Below are 26,824 nucleotides of genomic sequence, written 5' to 3' on the forward strand. Positions count from 1 at the left end.
GACAGCGCCGGGCTGCCACCGAAAACCTGAAAGCGGTTCTGATTTTCTGATTTTGGAAGCTGATGTGGAGCCGGCGAATAAAGAGGCAAATAGCAAGAGTGACGTGGCCTTTGCAAAGTACCGTCACGCTGCCGTAATGATTTCGTCAGACGGAAAATTTACACAGAAATACAGTCTCCGCTGGCTCATTTTACATACACGGTACTGCTGAGAACGGCTTCCTGTAAGAACAGGAATAGTTATTTTAACACAGCAAAATTAGTATGATAAAATTTTTCATTTTCGCATTTTAAATATTTTTGTTTCTTCAAATATATTAGAACCTTTTTTGGAGGGGGAGGTTTTTAGTCATTTACAATAGGAATTAGCTGTATTAAAGAGGAAGTGATGACATTTTTCAAGCAGGTATGATCCCAAATCATCGATCAAACGACACGTGATAAATCGAGACCTTCAGAAATGCATGTTAAAGGAGTGCATCACGCTTTCTCACCGTTATCAAGGCAGAGATTCAGGAATCCACATCTGATCACAATTAGTGACTAGATAAGATTCCAGCCCCTCACACAGCTTTACCTGTTAGTGGCATCTTCAGACTTAGCAACGGAAATTCAGTCCAAATTGAGCATGCAGCATACAGACACAAAAAGCTTTTTTCCCCTAAAAATAGCCTCTGCGATGCTTTCAGTGTCTGTGCGTATTTGCCTAATGGCACAGGCTATCAGTGCGTCACGGGATGATCTAGTGGGCTGACACTAAGGTCAAGATCCACACACCTGGGTTCCCATCCACGCTCGCCCACTGATTGCGGCATGGCTCAAGTGCGTTACGTTTTCTGCCTCAGTTTACCCACCTGCAAGACAAAAACCACTCTGATTTACCTCACAGGCATGCTTCTAACCTGAAAGTTTCTACAATTAGTAATAAAATGTGTATTTACGCTACTTCTTTTTACTCCTTCAGCTTCTGCAGAGAGAATACAGCTAGACACAAGACAGCAACCACGGTTCTAACTCATCTAACACATCATTTCCATTATCAACCAAGTTCCCTACTTCCTCCTTATTTCTAAACTAGTTCAGCTCTACTGAAGAACACAGGGCTTGTAATAGGGCAGAACTTGGCCTACAAAACCCTCTTTGACAGTGATAATATTCAAAAAAGAATAAATGTGGTCTGATAAACATGGTGAAAAACATTTTGGCTCTCTACACCAAACACTGCTTCAGGATGTGATGAGAAAAGAGGACGGTAAGGGGTTTGTCGTCCCTTACCAGCGATGCCTGGTGCCAGCACACGCTCTGGATCCCCAACAGTGGGATCAGCTGCCCAGTCCTGCGTTTCCCCTTGCCATGCCTCCTGACACCTACCAGCCACATTAGAGGACATTCAAAAATGTAAAGCGGCACACAAGAGCTATTAAATGTTTTGCTTGTCATTAAAAAAAGTCCGTTTCATACAGGAGCCTGATTCTGTATGCCTGACACCCAGTGAAACAGAGCCAAAGCCAGAATTTGATGTTAAACTCCAAAGACCATAAAAGGGGATGCTGCCAATACGCGACATGCTTTTCCTTCCAGTTTTCTTATAGGAACTCATGTGATTTCCCCATCCCAAACTCCAAACAGAAAACCAAACGGAATTCAAGTCAGCAGCCCTTTGCTGAGGAGTTAGTGCTGCAAGAAGAGTAGCAGGAAAGGAGATACCAGTTTTCTAAGTTTTTAAGAATGACTGTCAGCAATAAAGATCAAAATAAATTTAAAAGATTAATACTTAGCATTTATATTGTGCTTTGCTGTTTAAAAGCCCCTGACAACCACGAGGCCCTGTATGGCCAAGGGCCACAACTTCCCTCAGATCCATGAGGGTTTGTGGCACTTTGATGGTGCACATCGATGCCCGCTGACCAGAAATGGGAACTGTGGGCATCTGATGCATTTTAACTTACGACCTGTTTTACCCCCTCCCTCATGCAAACCCACAGACTCCAGCAGCACTAGTCCTGTCAGCTATGATGCCTAATATTGGACCATCGATACTGCAGTAACAATAATGATGAATACTGCTGCAAAACCAGGAGACCGGCAAAATTTATATAGGCAGGACCATATCCACTAACTGACTGATTATCACAATTGCTCCAGAAAACAGCTTCATGAGACTCTTAAATAAAATCACATTTATTTTGTCTGGTCTGGCTTCCAGCGTTGGCTTTTTGTTGTTTTGTTTTTATTCTTAAATGGGGTGGCCTTTAAAAATGTCTTTGTAAACTGAGTCTCCCAAATGTCACTTCAGCCCTGAATATCTGCTAGCCAGATATGCCAATTTTGTTGCATGTTGTATAGAATAAAGAAAAATACATTCCACATTTTCAAAAAAAGGAAAAGAGGACTCTAATTTATCATATTGCAGTGATTCAACACATAAAAAAAGTAAAATTCAGGAAAGACGATGACACATTACTGCCTATATGCTTTCATGTAAAACTTTCTATTCTACAACCTTGTATCTTTTATTAAAATATGGACACCTAAAACAGGAAAAAAAATAATTTAAATTTTATTTTGTTCTCTTGACCACCAATTTTCTCCTAGTAGGAAAAAAGACTGCTACCTATTTTCCATAAAAAAACCTTTGTAGCAGTCCCATAGGAAAAGTCAAAAGTTTGACTTGAAAAATGGAGCTACTTCAAAAGCATTGTCAAACAGAGGTGAAGGTTTCTTAAAAATGCATAAATTAAAGTACGGTGTTTTCATAAATATCTCTGTAACTTTACAAAGTATAGTTGTGATTGAGGTGCACGTATAGGGGAACATACAGCATTGTTATAAATCTCACTTAAATAAAGTAGAAAATCAATTTGTTTATTAGCTGCTGTTTGGGCTGTGCGTGTGCATGTGTGTGCGCGTGTGTGAAAAATGAAAGAAAAATGGAGAGTTTTTTTCAATAATAAAAAGGGAGTTGCACTGCAGGGCCCCTAAAGCTTGTGAAAAATTAAACTCGACGGATTCAAACTGTCCTATTTCCACTTCAAAAGAGAAGAGGCACTGAGCTCTTCCCAACTTATCTTCAAACGCCCAGCACCCTAGAAAGTTTCTTTAAAAAAAATAAAGTCTCTAGTTCCCCCAAGCACTGTACCCGTTACTGTAGCTGCTGTCTCTCCCTCTTCTAATTATACCCATGTGAGTCTATTAATCAACTTGTAAATTATTTAGAGAGCCATGCGCTGTCTTCAGCTAGTACAAACACACTGCATGCAAAGACTTGCTGAAAACCAATGGAGCTCCCAAAGGGTCTCTCTCCAATGTTCAGACAGCTTGCAGCTCGCCAGTACAGCGCTGTTAAAAACAAGAAATAACACTAAGCTTACCTCCTCAGATATAAAGATTTACTCAGCCTTTCAACTCAGAAACTCTTTGCAAGTTTTTAACAAAGAGGAAGCTGCTCTATTGTCAAATCTGTACTTCACACTTAGTGATGAGAATATTAATTTGACGTCAAAAAAACCCCTCCAAGTGCTTTCAGTGAGACTGTGATCACAATCATCAGGGGACCCCAACTTTCAGAGGCTACACCAAAAAGCACCCCTTTAAAACCATTCCAATTTAAAATAAGGAAAGGGGGTGGGGGGGGGGAGGGATTCTACATTTGTACAGTAATAGTTTTTATTAGAAAATAGGAGAAATTAGGGAATTCCAGATTTTACCCCTACATGCAGGCTGCCACTGGGGACAGCTTCAGATATTATTACTTAAAAAACAGAAAAAGAAAGGGGAAAAACCAACACAGATTTTGTGTGTTCAACTCTAACAGGCTGCAAACAGCGCAATGTTATCTGTCTTCCATGAATCAACTCTCTTTCTTCGTTTTGGTGGAAAAAACAATTACCCAAACTAATAGCAGCTCTCCCAGTTGAAAAGCAGAATCTTACTGGTTTGGGAGTGGGCTTTTTTCCCTCCTGCTTTTTATGCTGTTTTCCTGTCATCTCACTTTTCTTGGCTCCATGTATTGAAGTCTTGCAAACAGATACATTAATTAGCAGTGATCACTCCATGCTATTTCACCATGAAAACACAGAAAATTGAACAAACAGAATGGCAAGCAAATTTCTTTTCGATTGATGATCTTTCCTGTTTTTGTGACGCCCCAATGCCAAAATGCTTCTGCTTCTATTTTTATTAATAAAATGCAAACATCTCAAGGGGCAAACACCAGAGACATGTAGTGGGGGGGGGGGAAAGCAGATCCTCTTTCTGCCTCTTTTTTTTTTTTTTCCTCTCCTCACAGGGTATCAAATTAAGACAGATGCCTTTAAAATGGTGAACATAGATCATTCAAATGGAACTTTAAATTATTGCATGCCCATGTATTCAATGAGACAGGTCCAGAAGGCAGTCTGGCCCTCCTCAGAATCACAGCAACCTGGGGACACGAATTCCGAATAAAGGTCGTCATCAAGCCTGCGTGGTCTATGAACAGGCTACCTACATATGCATCATTTGTCAATAGCCCGAATTACTAAGGGAGGACCAGTCTACGGCAGAGTCTATTTACAACATTTCAGAAGGGATCAAACTGAATGAGTCAATTTCTGTGAGTTGTCTTGCTCCCTATGGAAGGGTTCTGGCCACGATGCTCACTTCTTACTCCAAATGGGAGTCTTCCTAGGCTGCCCAAGCAAACGGTGTGTGCTAAATTCAGCATTACTGACCGAGATTTAAACTAACTGGAGTTAGTGACCAGAAGACTGGTCTCAGACTCCAATACTGGTAATTTTCTGCCCAGAGTATCGTTAGCAATGATTGCCCAGTATTCGGTGGAAACCACAATATCCTAAAGTAAAAGTCTGCATTTCAGACTGATTGTCCAAAGAACAACTCTATGTTTATGACAGACAGAAAGCAGTCAGGTTGCTGAACTTTTCACTGAAAATGCATTTTTCAATATCTAGTGTGCACCAACCGTAGACTAGAATGTACTGTGAATTAAAAAATTAATGGGCTCAAAAATATCTGTGCTACCTTCATTAAGCAAAATAAATCACCATATACAAAACTGAGAAGTTTGATAAACCATGAGATAAGGTCTTTATGAGACAGCAAACACTAGAAAATACAGAAAATGCGAATGCACTGTGTTGCCTTCTGGGGTGAATAATAGAAATGTCTGGGCTGTTCTTGAAATACATGTTGTATACATGAAGCAGCAGTACAGGAAAAAACAGTACAAAGAATGTTTGGGAATCCTAAAACCAAGAAGGGATCCGAGTTAGTCAACCAGAACTAGAATAGACTAGACGGTGGACAGCCTCAATAACTCAATAATGAGTTAGCTTTGAATAAGCTGGGTTTTGAGCCTTTTTATGACTCCACAACATACCCTGTTGGCATATCTTAAATGACTAATTGGATGCAATCAATTGTGTGCACAAGAAGGGAAACCACACTGACATCAGTCCCCAGGGCAAGCATTTTAGGAATATATGAGGCATGCCCTCAAGATTTTATGGCACTAGTTTCATTTTGACTAGTAATGATTTGAGTGCAACGTTTCGTATGGTCTGTCTTTGGTTCCAGGGTATTCTGTGATAACATCACTTGCATGATTCGTTGCCCAAAGGAACAACTAAGCTTACTTGGTACATAACTAGAACATTATGCGTTGAAAATTTTGAAGTCCGAATTGCTTTTCCAGTTATAACACTGTCTGCTGTTGACTAAACTAACTCTATTCAGATGTGATTTTCTTGAAACTGAATGTAGTCAATAATGGCATGAGAACCTTTCCTCTGTATCAACTTGGTTGTAACTCCGTGGCAAGACAGCAAGGATTCTCTGCCCATCTTTCCTTTTCAGTACACTATGTTATTTCACTTTCTCCGAGCCTCTTGTGAGGGCAGTAATGAATTGTTAGTGTTTACTAATGTAAATTCATTCTTTGTTATCACTGGGAGAGGAGGATTAGCAAAATGGCACAATGTATTATTTCTGGTATTGCTATATAATATTTATTTATTTTTATTCAGCCTTTAATTTTGTAGTATGTCCCACCAAATAAAATATATGTGCATACAAGCAAAAAATAAGTGAGAATTTTTTAGCACAATGCACAGAAATATAGTTATGATTCCCATTAACATTCAGAAGCATTGTACAGCTTTATCCTTGCATGCTATATTAAAAAAATTAATCTAAATCTGAAATAATTTCTAATTTGGAGGAAGAAAGAAATTACAACTTCAATTTCATTTTCCTGAAATGAAAGCAGCTCCCTTGGACTAAGGATGTGCATAATTTTAGGACTGGCTAAAAATTACAATCTGTGCAATTATTTTACTCTCCTGGGAATGCTTTTGGTATCTCCTTTAAGGAACTTTAATGGTTAAGACGAAGTTTATAAAACACACAGAAAGCATTTTAGTAAAGAAAGCTCTTAAAGGACCTGTCTTTGAATAAAAAGATCATCCAAACTCCCATCTCAGCCATAACCGAAATTTAGAGAGCGAGGTATTTACAGTGGCTGTCCTTGACTTCACAGAGATCAGAAGAAAGTGAAATCACAGTACACATATAAGATCCTGAAATGAATGGATACCACGAAAAAGACACGGGGCCAGAGCTTAAAATGATCTCCACATGTGAGTTAGACTGCATACACCCGTAGCCGTATTCAGGTCAATCAGACTGTACACACGAAGAAGCTATTTCCATACGTGAAGATCTAGGATACATTGCAATCAATACGCACTAAGATCGCTTGCCTTTGAGTTAAATGGCTGCTCTGATTAGCAGTATCTCTAAATCAGAAAAGCATTGCAATCAATACGCACTAAGATCGCGTGCCTTTGAGTTAAATGGCTGTTCTGATTAGCAGTATCTCTAAATCAGAAAATCCTCTCCTAGATCTCTGTGTCTATGTTACAGAGGACCCAACTTCTCTCTCTCAGGCTGTAGAGATTCATGCTTGCCATTCCTGTGGTTCCCACATAAGCTCCTAGTCCCAGCAATATGGTGGTTGCCACAGAAAATTAATACATTGAACTGGGCGAGTTACTGTGTTATGAATAAATGCAATCCATTCATGAGAGACGAAGTTTAGAGTTAAAATGTATTACCTTGTGGCTTGATAAAGTGACTGACAGAGGGATAGAATACCCAAAGCTGCAGGCTGCCAAAGGTCTTTTTGAAATGCTTAGAAAAGTACTGAATCTCTCTGTGTGGTATCAAGGGAACCTCAGTTAATTTTATAGGCTCATGTTTCAGATCTGTGTAATTCAGTCTCAGAATTAAGCTATTGTGTAAAAAAGGGGACTTTCAAGCTTTCCACCTCACCAAATGACTTTCCTTGCCAAAAATAAAAGACAATGAAGATTTCTCTTTGCTCAGGGGGGGTTTGCTCAAAATTCCATTAATGCTGAAGCTTAACTGAGATATCTCAATCTCCAGCAAGATTGTCTCCTTATATTTGTATTGCTGGTAACCATTTGGTCTGTTGCCAGAAACTGGACTGTAAATAATTTGTAATTTGGCCATTGTAATTTGGTGAAATAAACATTCTTCCACCCTACTGAAATACAACTTATCCTTTAGAACTACAGATCTTTTCTGATTTTTAATACCCACCACATACAGAGAGCTATCCTTGTGCTAGACAGCTAACAAACACGTAAGTTTAAGCTGCTGCCCTAAGGAGCTTACGGTATTTATGATTTATCCGAAATCACTACAGAGCCTTGCAAAAGCAAAATATGCTTAGATATTCTTTGTGGTAGTCCCCTCCTACAACCAAAAATGCTGATAGAAATGAAGCACAAAGAAACTTTATTTTTAAGTTTAAAATATTTCTGTGGAAGTAGAAGAATCTACAGTAGTATTCTAGAAGTCAAAATCCACATATAAAAGCAGTCTTTATTATAACCCACTTGAAATAAAAATGAAACAATACTGTGCTTTAAACGACAGTTTAAACATTTCACAATTATACACCTATATCAGAATTTTGATTTTCATTTAGAGATAAAAACATGGAATTAAAATTTTGGAATGTGTACAAGAAACCTGAATTTCACTGGAAGACTGAACTATTTGCTTTGAAGATATGAAAGAGCTTAGAAATCTAACTTCTGTTACGCAGTGCTACAAATCACATGTAATTAATGGAATTATATCAACTTCCAGATTACTACGATGAAACTCAGATTAGAATCTGACCAAGAAAAATTCATTCACAATTTTTTTTCACCACAAATTTGTAACTGCAGTGTAATGAGACAACAACGTGCCCTACCTGGGTATCCATTGTCAATATAAGGCTTAACGAGTTCTCCAAGTTTTGTCTTGTCTGCAACAGCTTCCTTTAGCAGTTGCCCACAGCAAACTAACAGGAAGGAAGAACAAAAAAGACACAAGGTTAAATTTTAAAAAGGAAGCAACAAAGAAAAGAAAAAAAACCCAGAAGCTGCATACTGGAATAAGGTCACTGAATAAAATAAAAGTTGGAGGGTTTTTGGGTTTGTTGTTTAGGATATATTTTTTTTTTTTTTGGCCAAGCAGAGCGAAAAGCAAAGAGACTGAGCAGGGCAGAATACTGAATAAAAAAGAATACATTTGGCAAAGAACATATTAAAAACAGAGATATAGAGAAAGATATTAATCAAATATGTTTCTGAAATAATAACTCAAGGGATTGCTAGCAGTTTTCACTTTTTATAAACTTATAATTACTGAATAAAGTTACACCTGCTAAGCATCTGAACCGCACTGTCGGAGGCACAGGATAATATGCAGTTCAAGGAAGTGACTCCCCGGATCATTTAATGATCGTGTAAGAATTACATTTAAAATACTGCTAATGCAATACTATCATTGACTTCAAATACACAGAACACCAGGAGATGTAGATTTAAAGTTTTAGTCAGGACAGTGGTACATGAAATTCTGCTACTTCGGGCTTCGATAGCACTTTCTGACCAAAGTTATTGTGTCTTACTGCCCCACGTGAGTTAGATACACCAGTCCTGACCCTTATTTTACAAAGAGGGAACAAGGCATGGAGAGGTTACACAACATCGCAGGAAATCCTAGTTTCAACTCAGTTTTGGTAAATATTAGATAACAGTCGCTCTGTACATTATATTGCATGGTCTTTCAATTAGTAATTGTAAGTTGATTCTCCTTTTCAGAAATCAATAGCACCAACAGCTGCACTAACTTTAATGGAAAAAGAAGCAAGCCCTTTCATCTGCTTTATCGCTGTTAATCGCGTTGTTTTGCAAACAAGAGTAAGGATACTCCACAGGAACATTTCTTAAACATTAAACTTCATCAGTTTTGTCCAAGTGATAAGGGACGAACACAAATTTTAACAGTCACTAGTTCTCCTGGAGAAGCAAATTCATATTCACAATGAATGGTGTAAAAAGATAACAGAAACTCAGTGCATAGACCTCAACTTAAGACAGATAATATGTATACACCTAAATTCAATCCAACTCTTGAGACTATTTAAACATAGGATTAAATTTTTAAGCCTGTGCTTCAATTCCAGTGGCCTAATAGGAAATTAAGTATATGCTGAACATTATTCTGAAAAATGATGGTCTTCTGACTCTGTTTTAAATTACAGGAGTTTTTAACATCAGCACGCTAACCACGAACAAGCCTCATATAGAATTTTCTGGGCCTCCTTTACAAAAGAAAGGGAATGCACTTTTCAATAGTTGCTTCCTTTTCTAATACATTACTTCAGATGCACAGAACCTCAGTCTTCATTAAGGTTCAGAGTAAATTCTATTTTAAGTGTCCCAATTTTGGTCAGACAGCTGAAATTGCAAAGACATTACTCATGATCCACTGATCTACAGAAGAATTCAGAGCACTACAAGAATCTAACACATGGAAAAATATTGATGCAAAGGGTATAAAAAATGATGACTGAAAAAATGTTAGAGCTGGTTTGTCACAGAATATATGCTCTATTGGTTTATATTTCTTCATTGAAATACTTTTCACTTCCCTCAAAAATTTGACATCCATAGCAATGGACAAACAGAGAAATTTTATGAGCAAGACAGACAGAAAAAGATAAATTATCAAAAAGAGAGAAAGAGGGAATTGAGCAAAGTGCATATTTACTGAGAACTTACTGTTGACAACACGGTATTTCTGAGCTATTAGTGCTGCCTGCAGGCTCTTCCCACTGCCTGGGGGTCCACAAAAGAGAATCCGTGGTGTAAAGGGGGCGGCTGATCGGTGCCGTGTTTGGACATAGGTAAGAACTAGAACAGGAGAGAAAGGCAAGAAACACAGTTTATATCCTATTTCTTTTTTTAAAAAATAATATAAACATTGATTAACTTATCTCTTTTTTTAAAAAAAGGTTGTCATGTTGATGATCATTTATTTTACCACTGATACATCTAGATACTCCAACCAAAATCAGGACCCCGGTAAAACTGTCATGTCAGCAACTTAAACTGAGATGCACTTTAGAAATCTTACTGTCATTACACTCCTATACTTTCTTTCATCAGTAGATGTCAAACCATTTTAAAGAGCAGATTCAGTTAATAATCGCTCTTTTACCACGTTGTTTTTAGCAGAAGTAATTTCTGCATGATAGGTACAATTTTATCCTGCAAATTATAGAGGGATATAATTACATTTAATACTTTCTGCAGTTTCTGAACAAATATTTAAGTCTAAAAACTCAGAATGTTAAATTAATATGACATTTATCCAGCTGTGCGTGTGCGATTAACATACTCCTAATTACAGTATTATAGACTTGTAGCATAGGATGTCATGACAGAATACAGCATATGATTTTATTCTTTTGACCATCATTTTTGCATAACTTGTAAAGGATATTTGACCTTCTCTATCCAATTCTACGCTGTCTGCTGGACACCATTATTCTCTATTTTATATCGCGTAGGAAATACTACATTCAGGTCAACCTACAGATTATAAGAGCTTCAGAAAGACCACAGGACACATGAAGCATCATCAACATTGCTATATTATAGAGATCTGAACTTTGTTACAACCTCAAAAGACAACCTGACGGATAACCAAGAAGCTAAAAGAAGACACGGCTTGGTAGTGAGGACAAATTAGGTTTGATTTGGACATAGCCAAACACTCTTACTCCCCATGCCCCTTTTATGGCTAGCAATACTAGTGAAGAGAGCCGCTCAAGTTTCAGCACAAGCTATGCAAGCTTTCCAGGGAGCATAGATTAAAATGCCAAGGCTAAAGTTCATGCCACCGTATCCTGACTGCCATGGTTACCCATGATTAAAGCAGCATGGGCACACCTACACAGGCTTTGATTTCCTCTGTAACTGCAATAGTCACAATTAAGTGTTAGCCCAGACATCTTCAGTTCAAATAAAAGACTCTCTAGGCTAAAGAGTCCCTGTAATAAAATGGTATTTTAGTCTAATAAATAGGACAAGCTTAGACGCTAATGTTTGTATGAATCATAAGCCCCTATAAAAAAAAAAAAACAAAAAACAAAACAAAACCAAAAACAAACACACAAAAGGATTGATGGAGAATATCATAAGGATCAGTATTTTAACTACCATTGTTAACACATTGCTGTATACTAACTAACAATTTTTCTGAAGACTCTCTGCTAGACGCTTTGGTATCATAAAATCTTTTTGTAATAAAGAAGCGTCTCCAGCAAACTCCAGTCCTGTTATTTCTAGATAGTGGACCTAAAGAATTGAGTAACCCAAACTGCAACCACATGGGATCCTATACATCTCTCTCTCCAGTGTCGCAAGCTGTACTAGGATACTACACTGTACAACTGAATTTGATATCACATATCCTAGTACACATTAGCAGTAATTGCATTAAAGTTTAAGAGTTTACAAAATTTTATAATTGTATGAAACAATCTGTAATAATACTAATATTGATGAGAGATCTCCTCTTTCTTTTTTAACTCTATCTGTGGCAATAAAAACACTTAACAAAAAAACTGGAAAATCGTAACAGAAAATAGGGTGTTTGCTGCATAACTTTCTAAAGACCAAGTATCAGCTACTCAAGGAGTGCTCTAGTTATTCTGAACATTTTCCATAACCCAGTGTATTGAAAAGCACAAACATTACAGGCAAAGCACCCTGCTTACAAATGATGCTTAATTTGCAGTAAATAACCAAGTTAATTAGGAGTAATGATCCCCTAGACAGTCTCCACATCTAATTATTCTTTAAAAAAAAAATCTGGCTGCTTGATGCACTGCAGAAAAAAGATCTAGAGAGGATTTTTTCATTCCAGTTTTCAATTTATCTCACTACATTATTAATTAATAATAATTAATATTCAGGCACTCACATTTTTATTTACAATTCAAGGCATGAATTCTTTATGAATGATGATATGAACTTTTAAATTTAATTAAGTAATTTAGAGGTAATTAATGTGTAAATTCAGAATATAAACTTCCTACTTGTTTATCTTAAAAGTGCAGCACTTGTTATTAAAAAAAAGACCTTTTTGAGATGCAAAGTTGCTGGGGTATAACAGATCATCTACAGACTGACAGCTACAAAGTACATCATCAATTGGTCTTTCTGCAGTTTCCTTATTCTCTTCTTGAAGAATCAACATTAAAAGTCAGATTGCATTACAGTCAAGCAAAGGCAAACAAGAATTGTTGAACAGAAAACCTACCAGCACAAACAGCTTTTAAATAATGAAATGTTACCAGCTTTGAACTACTCCTACTTCTTGTTATCAGACTTGTGGAAGGTACTAGACCTTTGGGAGATCAATCATCGAACCACAACACAGCCTTTTAGAAGAAACTCTCGCAGAAATAACCGTGACATTTGCTCTACTGAGTCAGCTGCTCCTTGACAGGACTGTGGAACTAAGACTTTCCAGTTATCTATACTTACTCTAGTCCTGTAAAATAATTACCAGGAACAGCCCAAATGCTGTACTAGAGAGAACACAACTCAGGTGGGAGCCATCTGTGTTGACTAATCCTAATCCTACAAACCATCTCTAACAGCCAGGAACTACCTTTCAAATAAGAGTTTATCAACTATCACATTTGCCACAAAGGTACATATTTACCCTGTGAGAGGACATCCATGGAAGGCTGGTCTGCATTGATCAATTTCAAAACTTTTCGGTAGATCTGGAAAACCTCAGGGAAGTTTCTGTGATACTCCAGCAGTTTCTCTGACATCTCCTGTTCAGACAGACCTTCTGGTTTCACCAAACGTCGCTGTACCAGCGGATCACTTGGCCAGTCAAAGGTCGTATGGTACACCTCTAAAAGTTAGACACTGATTAGGAACTAAGAGGAGGATTTAATAGGTCTTGTTCAAATCCAAAAGGTATCCTAAACAAAATCAAGGTCTTTGTTTCAGCTTTATATCGTGGCAGAAGCAATTACCTGCGCACTTCCCTCGCTACTTGTACTGACAGCTGACTATTACTCTGCAGATGCACAGATAGGAAGCAGCCAAGAAAACTGCCCATCTATGCACCCAAGATAGCATGATGAGTAAGAACCAGGAACTGGAGACAGGTCTCCAAATTCTTAGACTGAACCTTAAGCAAGACCTTTGATAAGCAAGTCTCCTTTATAGCAAATAAAAGCCATTTCTTTAGTTAAGAACGTCCCTCCTAATTCCACTCCTAAAACATCCAACGTGATTTTTTTATTGAGTAATGTCAGCATTTTATTTTGTGACGGATGATTGATAATGATACTCAACAGAAAACAGAGCTAAGTCTATTTGACAGTCATTTAATGGAAGATGCCTAAAAGCATACCTGCACCTCAGAAAAAAACCCAGGACCTAGCAAAGATGCATAGCAAAATGTAAGCTCATACGGCCAGATCTAACCTTCAAATATTCTGTACTGCCATAGTCGACTGTTTGCAGGCTCAATACTGAGCTTTATATTTTCCTGCATTTTATTGGCACAGAAAATAATGCAATATCAACAAATACCTTTACCAAACAGTTCAAATTTATAATTATAAATTTCTACCAGTTCTTAAAGGGATACCATTTAAATTTTAATCCCACTGACATTACAATGTTTCTGAGACCAAGCAAGACCCCAGTTTCTAGTGGAAATCAGAAACACACATGTACTGCACCTTCTGTGACGGGATCAAGCCTTTTCCCACTGTTCCTCTCAATCAGCACCATGTCTGGAGCATAAAGCACAACTAGACAGAAAAAAAAAATAAAAAGAAAAAAAAGAAGGAAAAAGGAAAAAGTGTAGCACTTGTTAGTAACTTGCTTTATTTCCTGTAACTGTTTAGATGTGTCCTAGTATTAAAGATGGACGAATGTATTTCAAGCACATTTGTCTCATTCTCCTTTCCCAGTATTCTACCTGTAAATACTTTACTTCACTTTTAATCAGAATTTTGCTCCACATCCTAAATAGTATAGTGGGATAAAACATACCTTAATCCAGTTCAGTACCCATGAGTACTAGCTGTTCCTTGCCATCCACACCAACTAACAAGGTTCTCTCTCACTTACATTGTATCTGGAGCCTAGGACCGAAGTACTCACAGACCACTCCAGACTGATTCTCTTCTATACCACAAACAATTACTTTTTCACCCAGGTACTTTGGTAGTGAGACCAGTGAAATTTATTTTTTGATAACCTCACAGAAAAGTCTTCAAACTTGATTAGAAAGCATCAAAAGATGAGAATCTGTCAGTTCCCTAGGTTGCTTTTGGCTAATCATCCTCAGAGTTAAACACTGTAATTTAATTACTATTTTCAGTGCATTTGATTACAAGTTTTGAACAAGTTCTTCTTACGGCTTTCTTCTCTGTATCAAATAGCGCTTTCAGATGCTTTTCTTCCTATTAAGGTACTCACTCATACACTCTAAATCTCATCTCCTCTCAATCTTCTTTTTGATTAACCAGACAGACTGAGCTTTAAGATTCTCATTCAGGTCTTGGTTGCACAGATATAATTGTGAGCAAAACTCAACTTCAGATGTTATTAGGTATATTAAAAATACATGCAAGTACTAGACATTAAACACTTTTGCCTCACTGTATTGCAGTGATTCTGAATTCTTCATTAACAGTCAAATCTCATCCAAATCAAATCCAAAGTGACAATTCATCAAGTTTGCTAACATTCTGTTCACTATCCACTGGCAAGCTCTACATTTATCATTTTACACAATCATAATAATTTCTTACGTTCTAAGTAGGTGCTCTAACTGTATTAATTTGGGACAACTGGCTGCTTCTAGATGGCAAGGGCAGCTGTCAAGGTCTTCTCTATCTGCACTTTGCTAGTAAATATTCCTCTCAAATCAAGTCAGAATTCACTCATTCTGAAAGGTCAAGCTTAAAATCATGATGTTTACACTTCACTTGCTGGAGTAAAGTTTGCATTCTCTAATTCAACAGAAAGATGAATTTGTATTTAGTACATGAGGAATTGTTTAGGTCTGAGAATAAAGGCTATTTTCTAGGGATGGAAGTCAGAGAAAACTTAGACACATTCCTAGAACCGAAGCAAAGCTACATATAGCTGCTCCAAGACACTTGTTGGAGTGGTCGTGAATTTACAGAACTCTAGAGTATAGAAGAAAAGGGTTCATGTGTGAAAGACAGGGTTTAAAGGTTCACAAGTTACCTCAAGTTTTTGAGTGAATCTGAACCATACTGAAATATTCTGCTGTCTGGTGACTCCGGCGTCTTCAGTATCCGTATTGAATTTATTGAGGATTTGGGGGGAGAAACACTTCTAGTCTTTCCTGCTGGATGCAATCACACATAAACCTTGTACTGCTTACCAACATGCCTAGGAATGATGCCAGATGATTGCAGCATCCATGCCTGTTCCTGATTTTCAGGGAAGCCTTCCAAAATCCATCCCTATTGAACAAAAACATGAAACAGTTATTGATCCTGGAAGAGAAAAGAACAAAAATTAGCACTAAACATTAGTGCTATTTGCACAAAAATTACCTCATTCTGATCCCACAACAGTACAGTATTTGTTACGGATGCTTGTGAGAGAAAAAAGCAAACATGAAGCACTGATATTTTTGTGAAATGGCATGCACTAATATCACTGCCACAGAGCAATGGGAAGTTATGTATTGTAGCAATGAAATTTTTTTTTCCATGTTTCAATCTTTAAAAAAAAAGAAACTTCTATCGTGAATAAAAACAACCCAAAACAATTTCTACAGTTTTGAAATACTCAAAAGGATACCAGCCCACACTGTGTATAAAAAAGAGGCTAAACAAATCTAAAGACAGATTTAATGCCGAGAACACTGAGGAAAATATGCACGCTTTCATTATTTTCTTAAATTATACAGGAAAACTCACAGTAATGGAACCAGTGTTCCCAAAGCTAATGAAGCAACAGAGCAAAAGAAAGAAAAAAGAAAAAAAGAGCCTTTTGCTCCCTTAAGTCCTTGTTATAGCCAGCTAAGTGTTGGATTGAGCATCTTTAAAAAAACATTTACAGATCTGTGAAATACCGTAGGAGAGCTGCAGCCTCACTCAGTTTGAGTGATGCAGCATTTGAAATTTAATCCACTTCCCAGTCTGAATCTTCTGAACTTTCTCTAATTTATCTGTTAGTTGCTTAACCACATATGTCCTTGTCACTATATCCTATACCTCAAAATAACTTCGTGATACTACAATAAATCCAGAAACCATCTTTGTATGAAATAAAGAATATACTTTAATATTGCAATAGGTAACAATCATTATCATCTCCCACATAAATCTGAAGCTCTGTCAGTACGGAGTCCAAAGCTTTTAGAAGTATTTCAGGGAAACATATCTCCATGACTTCTGGAGAAGGAAATTGGGACATTCCAATTATACAAGAAAATAGAGTAGACTATTTAAAATTCCTTAATTAGCCTGGTTTCAGGAACATGTCATCCTGCTGATATCTGTAGAAAATAAGAGACTCAAGTAACTGCAAGCCATTTTTGCCACTCCCAGTGTTTGCTCTGTCGAATTAGAATGAACTGCTGTCTAAGGTCACGCAGGTACGGAGAAATCAATTTATCCCTTGGGACTTGCAGGAGGCACGGCTGCACAGTATTTTTAGTGGTATGCTAGTTCCGAATATATTGTGCCCGTACAACTTATAGATAGGCCCAGATCCTCTTCTAGGGAGGAATGGCATCAGAGGTCTGAAGCCAATAAATCTATGCCAATTTACACAGACTACAAATCTGACTCATTTTCTCCACCCCAAGTGCAACACTTTTGAAACTAAAACAAAACAAACGCAAAATGCCACCCCACAAAACCACTGCTTCTGTCATCACCACAGCTTATTCCTCAAAATCACCTACTTAGCAACAGGCAGTATACACAACATTGTGTTTTAACAACGTATACCAAACAAAGAGGTTTATATACAAGTTCCAAAGGTCCTTAAAACAGGCAATAAGCAATTTTATAGCTAAAAGTTTTTGCAATGTAAGAAAACTTAGCTTCCTGCAACAAATGCATTTCAAGGCATTAAAAAAATGCAAACTAAACACACACTACAAAAATAGTTAGCATTTTGGATCTTATTTCCAGAGGCCTCTGAGTTCCAGGGTATCAGTCAGTCCCTAATTAGAATACATTATCCATCTACTTGACACTTCAGTGAAATGTCTATTCCACCACAGAGCTGCAGCTTTGTTCAGAACAGGTTTATTGATATTCTGCTGCATTCCCTCTCCATACCCCCAGTGGCTTGGTTCTGTTTTATCACACATCAAAAAGGCCGTATGCTCAGGGCACCCCATGCACGGCTCAGAGCTGGAGGTCTGAACAGCTGCAAGTAGTATGGTATCACAGGAGGGACAAGCTCCAAGCAGATGTCACAGATTAAAAAAAAAAAAAAAAAAAAAAAAAAAAGAAAGAAAAGGAAAAAAAAAAAGAGTAAAAAGGGAGTGTGGCTTGGGAACGAAGCAAGAGGAAGCAAGACACAGCAGAGCAAGACCTGACTTAAAATATGCCTATCATGCTTTATGCAAACACTGGTCTTTTTTGCCCTTCTGACTATCATTAAAGTGTAATTAGTAACTTCACATGGTAAATTTGTTTCTTTAAGAAGCCATCTATTTTTTTTGTTCTTGATAGCAGTAACCTTACATCCACGCATGGATTGCACCTTATCACATCAAGGGTGGAACAAAGGCAAAAAGTGAGTAATTCCACGGTGCCTTTACTCTGTCTGTGGTCACTGTTCCCTCACCTTCAGCTGGAAACCTCAATTCTTTCCCACATGAAGACTGTTGCAAATACAGCATTCTGCTGTTGCCTTAATGCCAGGTGAAGTGCTCCTTAGAGACTCACGCCATGCTGAAAATCGGCAACAAGAAAGTACTTTCAAACCCATCACTTTCCTCTTCAGATTTAAGGAATCTGGAGAAAAGGAAATGCTCAAGGTCATTCCCAAATGTAAATCTCATTCCTTTGCTGGCACTACTCTCAGCTATAACACCAAGCGTACACACTTTCACACTTTCCACCCCAATAATGACGACTTGGGTATTCAAGTTCTCTCTTGTTATTTGACCTGCCCATCCTCAATTTATTTTTTTTTAATTACAAAATCCAAAATTGACACTGCCTTAGAATAATGAAAAGGGATAGCGCAACAAAATAATGCTGAATTACATGGCACATCTGAAAGAAATCTCAGCCACAAGCGTAAAGATCAAAGGTCATGAATACACTGCTGCCTTCAGGGAAACAAGTCATCACAACAGTTTTTCCACATCATCATTCAGTATTTTTCAAAAAGTATTACATGCCTTTCAATCCCATCTGAAGAAAGGAGACAGACAATAATGCAAAAAAAATTAGCAATAATAGCTTTGCCAATATGGATCTAAAATTTCTGAGATTTTCAGAAAATAGTAGACTGAGGAGTGCAGTAGAAATATTGTCAACCCAACCCCTGCAGTTGAACAACATTAGCAGTATGGATGATGGAAGAAGCTCAAACTTTACCAAATTTCCCATTAGAAAGAAACTTTTTATTCCTCACATTATTTTTGTAGGTTAAGTAAACTGCAAAGCTATTTAAAAAAAGTCACATTCTCCTTGGAAAACAAAAAAGACGGCGAATAGGCAGATTCTCTCCCCAGATAAATCTATGTAACACCACCATCCTTGCATGGACTTTTGCAGCGACAACATGCTGATCTCTATCTGTCAAGGTAAAACCAAAAAGAACCAATAGCCATTGCTGTCTTTACCTTCCCTTTCAAGGACAGCCACTACCCTTCTGAAATACTTCATACCAAACGAAAGTAATCCTGCCACTTCTTGTGTGAATCACTGCCCTAAGCTTAGTTTCTAAATGGTCCTAAAACGTCAGTAAGATTGCGCAGCTCACTCTCTCACAAACTCATCACATAGCAATCTCTTCACTAGCCTTCTCCAGTTCTATAAATTCCCTCCACAACACCAGCAGTCAGAGGTGCTGCAGCCAACACGTACTAACCCTGTAAGATGAAAAGTCTTCATGCCAGCTTCACAAGTCCCAGGTTCTAACATAATGCTTGCAATAAGTTTTCTGTGTATGCTGGAAGACCTACCCGTCTGATCCCTCGCAGTCCTAACTACATTTGTATTAGAAGAACACATAACATAGAGTCTCAGCAGAGCTGTTGATCAATAAAAATGTTCTCCTTAGAGAATGCCTGCAACATCTATAAACCTGTGAGTGTCAAAACAATGGCACAAAAAATTCTGTATTCCTACTGTCGGAGGGATGAAAGTTGTACAATTAATGCCAAGCCAATGACACCACAAGGAGAAATAAAACAAACAGCTGGTGGTACTATGATCCAACATACTGCTCCTAATCTATTAACATTCTCAGTAAAAAAAATGCTGACTCATGTTTTCAAAGAAATGGTATAAATCTGTTCAATGAAAAAATCCACAGCATTAATTCTCTTCCAAATCACACAAGGAAAATATTGCAATTAAAATGCATAGATCCCCTTTCAAATGGAAAAGACATGTACACTGTGACTGTGAATTACTATCTATTAATTAAAAGATTTTTAATAATGTCACAACTTTGGAAAGTCAATTATGTGTTTTTCCTAAAAAGAGCTGAAACCTTAACTAGACCAGTAACATCCGCTCCATTCTTGCTGAATGTCAGGGATGCTTTATAAAGAGTTTTTTTTTTCCCCTAGTTCTGCAAGACATCCAGCACTGATGCAGCGTTGCTGGTGATAACAACAGGAATGTAAAGTGTAGGCAGGATGCTATGCAGCTAGCTGTTGGCATTTTAGCCCTCTTGTCACCTTACTCAGAGTTTACATGACCTAATAGTTAAAATTAACAGCCACTGAGAGATCCTTCCCTTGCTATTAAAAGGAGTTCTAGAACCATGCCAACAATTATAGAAAGCACGGGGCAAAAAGAGCATAGGGTGGATGCAGCCTTTGGAGAGTAATGGATTTGGCTTATACTCTGATGGTTAGTAAAACTCACTTTATCAGTATCACAACAGTGGAAAAGTTAGCTGTTCAAAACATACCTTCTTTTAACCAGGCAAAGAGACTTATGTGAAAAAATAAGCATATTGGAGAGGTTTTAGAGCTACTGTTATAAAAGCCCTGAACTGAAGAGCTACTCACCCACTTGCTAGTTTACACCAACTACGGCCATCCAACAGCTCTCCTCCAGATAGCACGAGAGGACAGATTGCCCCAGCACCTACTACCTTTGAGAGATCATGTGAGAAAATGTTTAACCAAAACTATTGAAAATACCAGTGGTACCCTGGCATCTTCCCTGCCCTACCTGCTAACTACGGGTAGCACAACCAGAGAAGCTGTTAGTGTTAAGCTGAGGGGGCCTATGTTTGAGGTCTGAAACCAGCCTAAAGCAGTCAGAAGAGCAGTTTGCCTCTTGGGTTTATTATCTTTCTAACTTACTTTCATTTCTACAGGTTTAAAGATATTTTAAACTTACTCACTTAGAGGAGAAGTTTCACTTGAGATAGATGTTCCACATCTTGCCACAAGGACAAGGTAGCAAATCATACAATCACCTGACTTGCTGTATATCCATGATATCTCATTGCACTGCTTACATAAAAAATGTTGACATTCATAGTCTTTTTTTGCTACTTATTTGCTAGCACATCCAGACCTGACAATATTGGTTTCTCAAGTGTTCCTCAGCTACACTCTTTAATTCAAAATGCTACCAAAATGAACAAGATGGTACACCACATCAGTGTTTTCAAACAGGTTCTCTTGTCAACTGAAAGGCCTAAGTCCTGTGTGAATTTATTACAGAAAAACAAATACATTAAATACTACCAGATATTTGATCTGGAGTGCTAAATAACTATTATGAGTCAAAATAAAATAAAATTGCTCAGCTAAAAAGACCTTCAAGAGAAACCCAACAGACCCATCTAATCCAAGCACAGAGACTAGCAATGCAAAAGTTTAATTCTACTTTGCAAATTCAAAATTCAAAATCCAAAATCAATTATAGAGCAAGGTATACAGTATTTTGTAGAGAAAAATTGATAATCCTTAGGTTTTCTGCCAATCTCTTTATTCCTTTCTTTCTAAGGTTCCAAAAATAATTGTTTTAGTCTCCCAGATAATGAAGCATGGAGCAAGAAATACAGGATTCTAAGACACACAAAAAATGGTCCATTTGGAAAAGAAGGGGAGAGTGTCATGTCCTTACACATAATCAACTAGAAAATTCCTCCACAGTCTTCCTAGGCCTCAATCATACCAGTGTAGGAAGGGAATTCAAATAGAAACAACTGCTAGATTTAGGAAGAAAATAAGAGCTTGAACAAACAGCAGTGTGCGTTTTGCCAGAAACCTGTGTCTTATCTGCATGGCAAAGTTGATTTTATTAGTTCACAGTAAGTGGAAAGGAGGCAGGAGGGGGCATCAGCAAAATCCACACTTTGCAGTTTAGATTTGCCAGTACATTTTGAAATCCTAACATCTCGGCAACTCCTCATGTAAGCAAATACTGCTGTAGTTTAAAAGCGCAGGGTTCAACTCATCACTATGTTACTTCAAAGTTGCAGGGATTCAACCTCATGAATGTCAATGGGATTTATATCTGGTATAAATCTAGAACAATTTAGAGATGAGCTAGATTTCTGCTTCATTAATTTCCTGTCATAAAAACAATTGCTCACATTTCTTTGAAGGAGGAGGAGTCCTATGCTGTCACTTGTAAATATGTATGGGAGTCAATAATACATCCCAAAATTTTGTTACAGTAAGTCTCTTGCTAAACCTGGATTTAGCTAAAAATGCAATGAAATATTCAAAAATTACCCACATAAACTTATTTTTACTCCTTCAGAGCTTTCTCTACTGATGGAAAAAGAAGGATTTTTATAGCAAGATACTTTCCAATGCAAAAAATGGCACTGTCATGCACTCTTCTATGACCTGGCGAAAGAACAAGATTAGCTGGGCAAGGAAAGGTTTGGTTTAGTTTAATGACTTTTCTCAGTAGCTTTAAACACCACCAGGTAGTATTCTAAATTAAATTCTCATGCAACCCAGGGCTTAGATAATAGGATAGGTCAAAGTTTAGCTATTGCTAGTTCTAAGCTACTGCTTAAAGAGACGCGCATACTACCTATTTTGCTACAGCTATATGCTCACAACAGAAATACAAACACAGATGTCCGCTAGCAAACCTCTCAGGCAGGAACAATTTAAGAGACTACATCTCCAGCTATTCATTACCATCCTGACCAAGTTATGCTTTCCACAGTTCATACACTGTAATTGACCATCTGACCTAGCTTACACAAGGCAGGTCCATTGAAAGCCACTTCCATCCGTGGCTTAAGCTAAGATAGCTAACTTTGCACTGAAGCACATGAAGACTTCTTTGGCAATCATTCACATTACCTGAGTTCTAAAAGCCAAAACTGTCAATCAGAGGCAGAAAATTTTTTCAATTCTTCTTGCTAGTTTTCTTGCTGTTTCTCTGCACCTATATACACTTCTGTGCTACGGAGCTACCATCTTAAAAACTACAAGGCAATGCTCTAGCCCCCAAGTTGAGTTTGTTTTACACGGGTGGAAGGATCCAGTCTGCAGATCATTGCAGACTACACCAAAAATCATGGAGACAGAGAAGGAAGTACAAGACACAAGGTTTTCAACATTTCCAGTTTCTTTCAGTGTCTAATGCTAAGAAATTTGAGGAAGCAATTTTCACATTTCAGTGAAATGTTAATTACCAGCCCTGCTTTATTCAATCAACAAGGCAGATGATGATGATGTTGAGAAGCAACAGATTTTAATAAAACTATGAGCCTTGCAATATCTCTACAAGATCAGAAGTACTAGTTTTCCCCTGGCCCAAAGGTGTGGGTGTGACAGAGTGACAGTTCTGAAAACATGTACTATTTATCTGAAAAAAGCTGTTTAGTCCTTCATGAACCTAACACCTACTTTGGACTGGACTTTTTCCTCTCAAGAACCGCATCAAATAATGTGTAGTCCATATTTTGGCACCATTTAGAAAACGGGTTTGATCCATTAGTATGTCTCTTACAAATAATCCCTTATAATGGGCTGATTATGGACTCGATAAACCATAACAACATCTGAGATGAAAGGAAATACATAAAGGAGATTGTCTTCCTTGAGTTCAGACATTATTTCAACCAATATTAATCTACTTAAGTTCTCTTTTGTGTTAAAAGTCTGTATTTACATTAAGGCTAAGCACACAGGCGGGGAAAAAAAAATGCCACACATCTGTGCATACAGCCAAATCTATTCAGTTGCCTATTTGAGTAAACTAATAGTAAACATATTAATTATTACCTAGAAGACAATATATTCAAATGCATTTTTTTCTAACACAGGAAGAAAAAAAATAAAAAGACACAATGAGAAATAAAATTGATATCAGTAATATTAGACTCTTTTTTCCCCCCTTTCCTCAATAAGAGTTAAAATCGTAACTCAACATATTGATTTTTATATATTTTCTGTTTATCTGTTTTGTCCACTATATCTCTGCCAGTTGCCCCAGGCAATCAACAAAGCTATGCTTGTTCAGCCTTTGATCATCTCTGTGCTAGAAGATTAGCATATGCATACTCTCATCCTCCCCTTTATCCTGTTAATAAAGCTCCAAACTCCCTCTGCTGATGTTCAAGAAAGCAATCCGCTCCAGAGCCCCCAATGATTTGCCCCCATTCCCTCCTCTGCTCAGGACTCAGAATGCTAACTACTATGCACGAGTTGTGTAAGTGCTTATCCACTGGCCCTCTGAGGAGCAATTCTTACTTGTTTGATGCAGTCCACGTTTGACAGACGTTCCTGGATCAGATTGGCCCAAAGCGCGTTGGGAATTTTCTAAAGAAAGAACAAAAAAAGGCTGAATATTCACAATTGAGTTCAAAAGGAATTTTACCATGCAGGCATATTCCGGTTAAAGGTGAAGTGAGATGTCTTCTTAAAAATAAATAAATAAATAGATCTGTGAAAGTCCCAAGTCATTAACTTAATATATCAGAGAGTTAATAAGGGCATAAAAATCAATGTTAAAGGTAAGCTGAACACAAAGCCTACATCCATGCTTTGTGCACAACACCATGGAAGCAGTGCCGCGTTTTGCACACTAACACACACGCTGGACATCAAACCCGCAAAGGGATCCGTAAGAACATCACATCCACAAGTAGTCCTTCTTACCACAACTATCTGACCCTCTACTGCTTCAAATGGCAGTGGGCTCAGCAGTAGTGATCTTAACAGCTATCATGTGAGACAAGCAGCATCTCAAACACAGAGAAAATAACAGAAAGAGTCTGATTTTCAGGAGGTTTGTTTCATAGTTTTAAGTAACTCTCGCTCTTTCATCATCATGAAAGTTTATTTAAAATACATTTTATGGTTAAAGTTAATTTTAATGTTAAAGTTAGTTTATTTTTAAACTCAAGAGTGAAACGGGATTGAAATTGCATGTGCCAGAAGTGCTGTTTTTTTCTGTGACTATGACTTTACAAAACATCTCTAGATATTGGCAAGACAGTGTTTGCTATCTAACAGAAGAACAAAGTTCCTCTTCAGATTTAGCAGGCCTCCCTCCCCAGTATTTTTTCTATTATTATATTAGATTTCCTGACAAGAAATTAACAATACCCTTTTTTCCTTCTTGTAAGTATTTTCTTCACTATCTTGTTAATTTAGGCCTTCATTCTATGCCGAACTTGGTTAAACAACCTCTACGTTAGCCAGTTTAACTTATAAAGTCTAAACCTTTGGCCATGCCAGTCAGGGCAGCTGTTAATGATTTCAGTAAATGCCTTGTCTCAGTCTCATTCATTTTGTCATTATTGGTAAAACGAATACTCAGAAAAAATTCTGCAGTCAGATTCTCTGCTTTCCAAGTCAAAAAATTATCTTTCTCTTAATGATGTGAGCTTGACTTTTTATTGCATGCAGTTCCAGATATTGTGGGTTCCCATCTCTTTTTTCTAACCAAACAGTCTGAAAGGCAGGCTTATGTTACACTAAAGGATGTAGACAGATAAAATGAAAATGTGGCTGACTATGCAAAAGAATTCATAACAATCTTCTTCATTAGATCATTAAACAATTTCACCAAGAATGGTGGAAAAACTACCACGCAAGTTACTTTAGAGTGGAGAAAGCACTCCAGAGTACAGAAAAGAAAAAGACCAGTCCTCATCTGGCTGTGGAACAGACAAGGTGGCCCAGGCAGGCAGTGGGTTTTCTTGTTTTATTTATCTCTAGTGTCCCCAGTTCTCAGTGCCTTTCCTAATATCAGCCATTCATACGGCAACATTCAAGCAGGTAAAAGAGAAAAAGGGAAAGAAATTGCTGTGTTTCTTGAAAGTCAGCAGGTCCCACAGGGTGGTGCGTCAAAGCCTCCTGCAGCCCCTCGCTGCCAGAGCCCGGGTCTGCGGCTTTGAGTCTGTCACCTTCCAAAGGTGCATCACGCTGCCATCAGAAACAGCTAGCGTCTTGCTTACTTCTTTGATGTGTCATGTCAAGACAGGCTAGCGACTGCTGGGGGTCTGCTCTGCTAAGCCTTGCCAAACCAATTTAAACCAAAATTATACTATCTTCTTTCAGTGCGGTGGCATTCTTAGTCCTCTCTTTTGAGCGGGGTTTATTGCACAAAAGCAATCAAGGACACACACGCAGGTATTTCGGTGGTTTAGGTCCTTCTGCTCGCTGTGGCTCAACTCCAGTCTCATTTCCCGGACAGTTTTCCTCCTACTGTGCAGTGGCCTACAAAATCATTTTCAATAGGTTGCTTGCAGAAAGCCTAATTATTCTACTAGAAATCATTAAATCTGATACATATCAGACAGCACATTTACAATTTCTCTCTCATAAACACTCACGTAAACGTATCATGAGGCTGGTAGATGGGACTGCACCTCCCAGAAGTCTGCAATACCGGACAAGGACACATATACATTTGATAACTGCAGAACCGTATCTTACCTAAGGCACTCTGAGCCTGCCCCAACATTCAGTTTAGTTAATGGAAAGACCTGCTGCTATGGTATTTTGTTTATGTTCAGACCACTTTTCTATATACACCGGTTTAATCGCTGTTTCCATACTGCTGAAAAATTGTACTCATTCATGATTAATTTTAAATATTCCATGTTATTTCAGGGACATAATACTTCAACTTAGATGCCTGATCTGCTCAGAGTTATATTTCAATGATCTTTTCATAAAACTGCTACACTTTTTTTTTTTTTTGGGGGGGGGGGGGGGGCGGGGGGGCACCT

The 26,824-nt window shown here is 37.8% G+C and overlaps 1 protein-coding gene across 1 annotated transcript in view; it reads right to left on the reverse strand.

The window, feature by feature from the left end:
* Positions 1–123: 123 nt before the first annotated feature.
* Positions 124–26,824, reverse strand: part of AK8 (adenylate kinase 8) — a 37,033-nt gene continuing 10,332 nt past the window's right edge. Inside the window, exons 5-13 of the mRNA XM_009698231.1 lie at positions 24,336–24,404; positions 15,825–15,906; positions 14,143–14,214; positions 13,101–13,301; positions 10,145–10,276; positions 8,287–8,376; positions 3,269–3,338; positions 1,275–1,366; positions 124–221 (exon numbers count right to left, since the gene is read on the reverse strand). Coding sequence (XP_009696533.1) covers positions 124–221; positions 1,275–1,366; positions 3,269–3,338; positions 8,287–8,376; positions 10,145–10,276; positions 13,101–13,301; positions 14,143–14,214; positions 15,825–15,906; positions 24,336–24,404 — 906 coding nt within the window. The remainder of the gene's footprint in view (positions 222–1,274; positions 1,367–3,268; positions 3,339–8,286; positions 8,377–10,144; positions 10,277–13,100; positions 13,302–14,142; positions 14,215–15,824; positions 15,907–24,335; positions 24,405–26,824) is intronic.

Source organism: Cariama cristata, unplaced genomic scaffold, assembly GCF_000690535.1.
Source record: "Cariama cristata isolate BGI_N322 unplaced genomic scaffold, ASM69053v1 scaffold15404, whole genome shotgun sequence".
Lineage (NCBI taxonomy): Eukaryota > Metazoa > Chordata > Aves > Cariamiformes > Cariamidae > Cariama > Cariama cristata.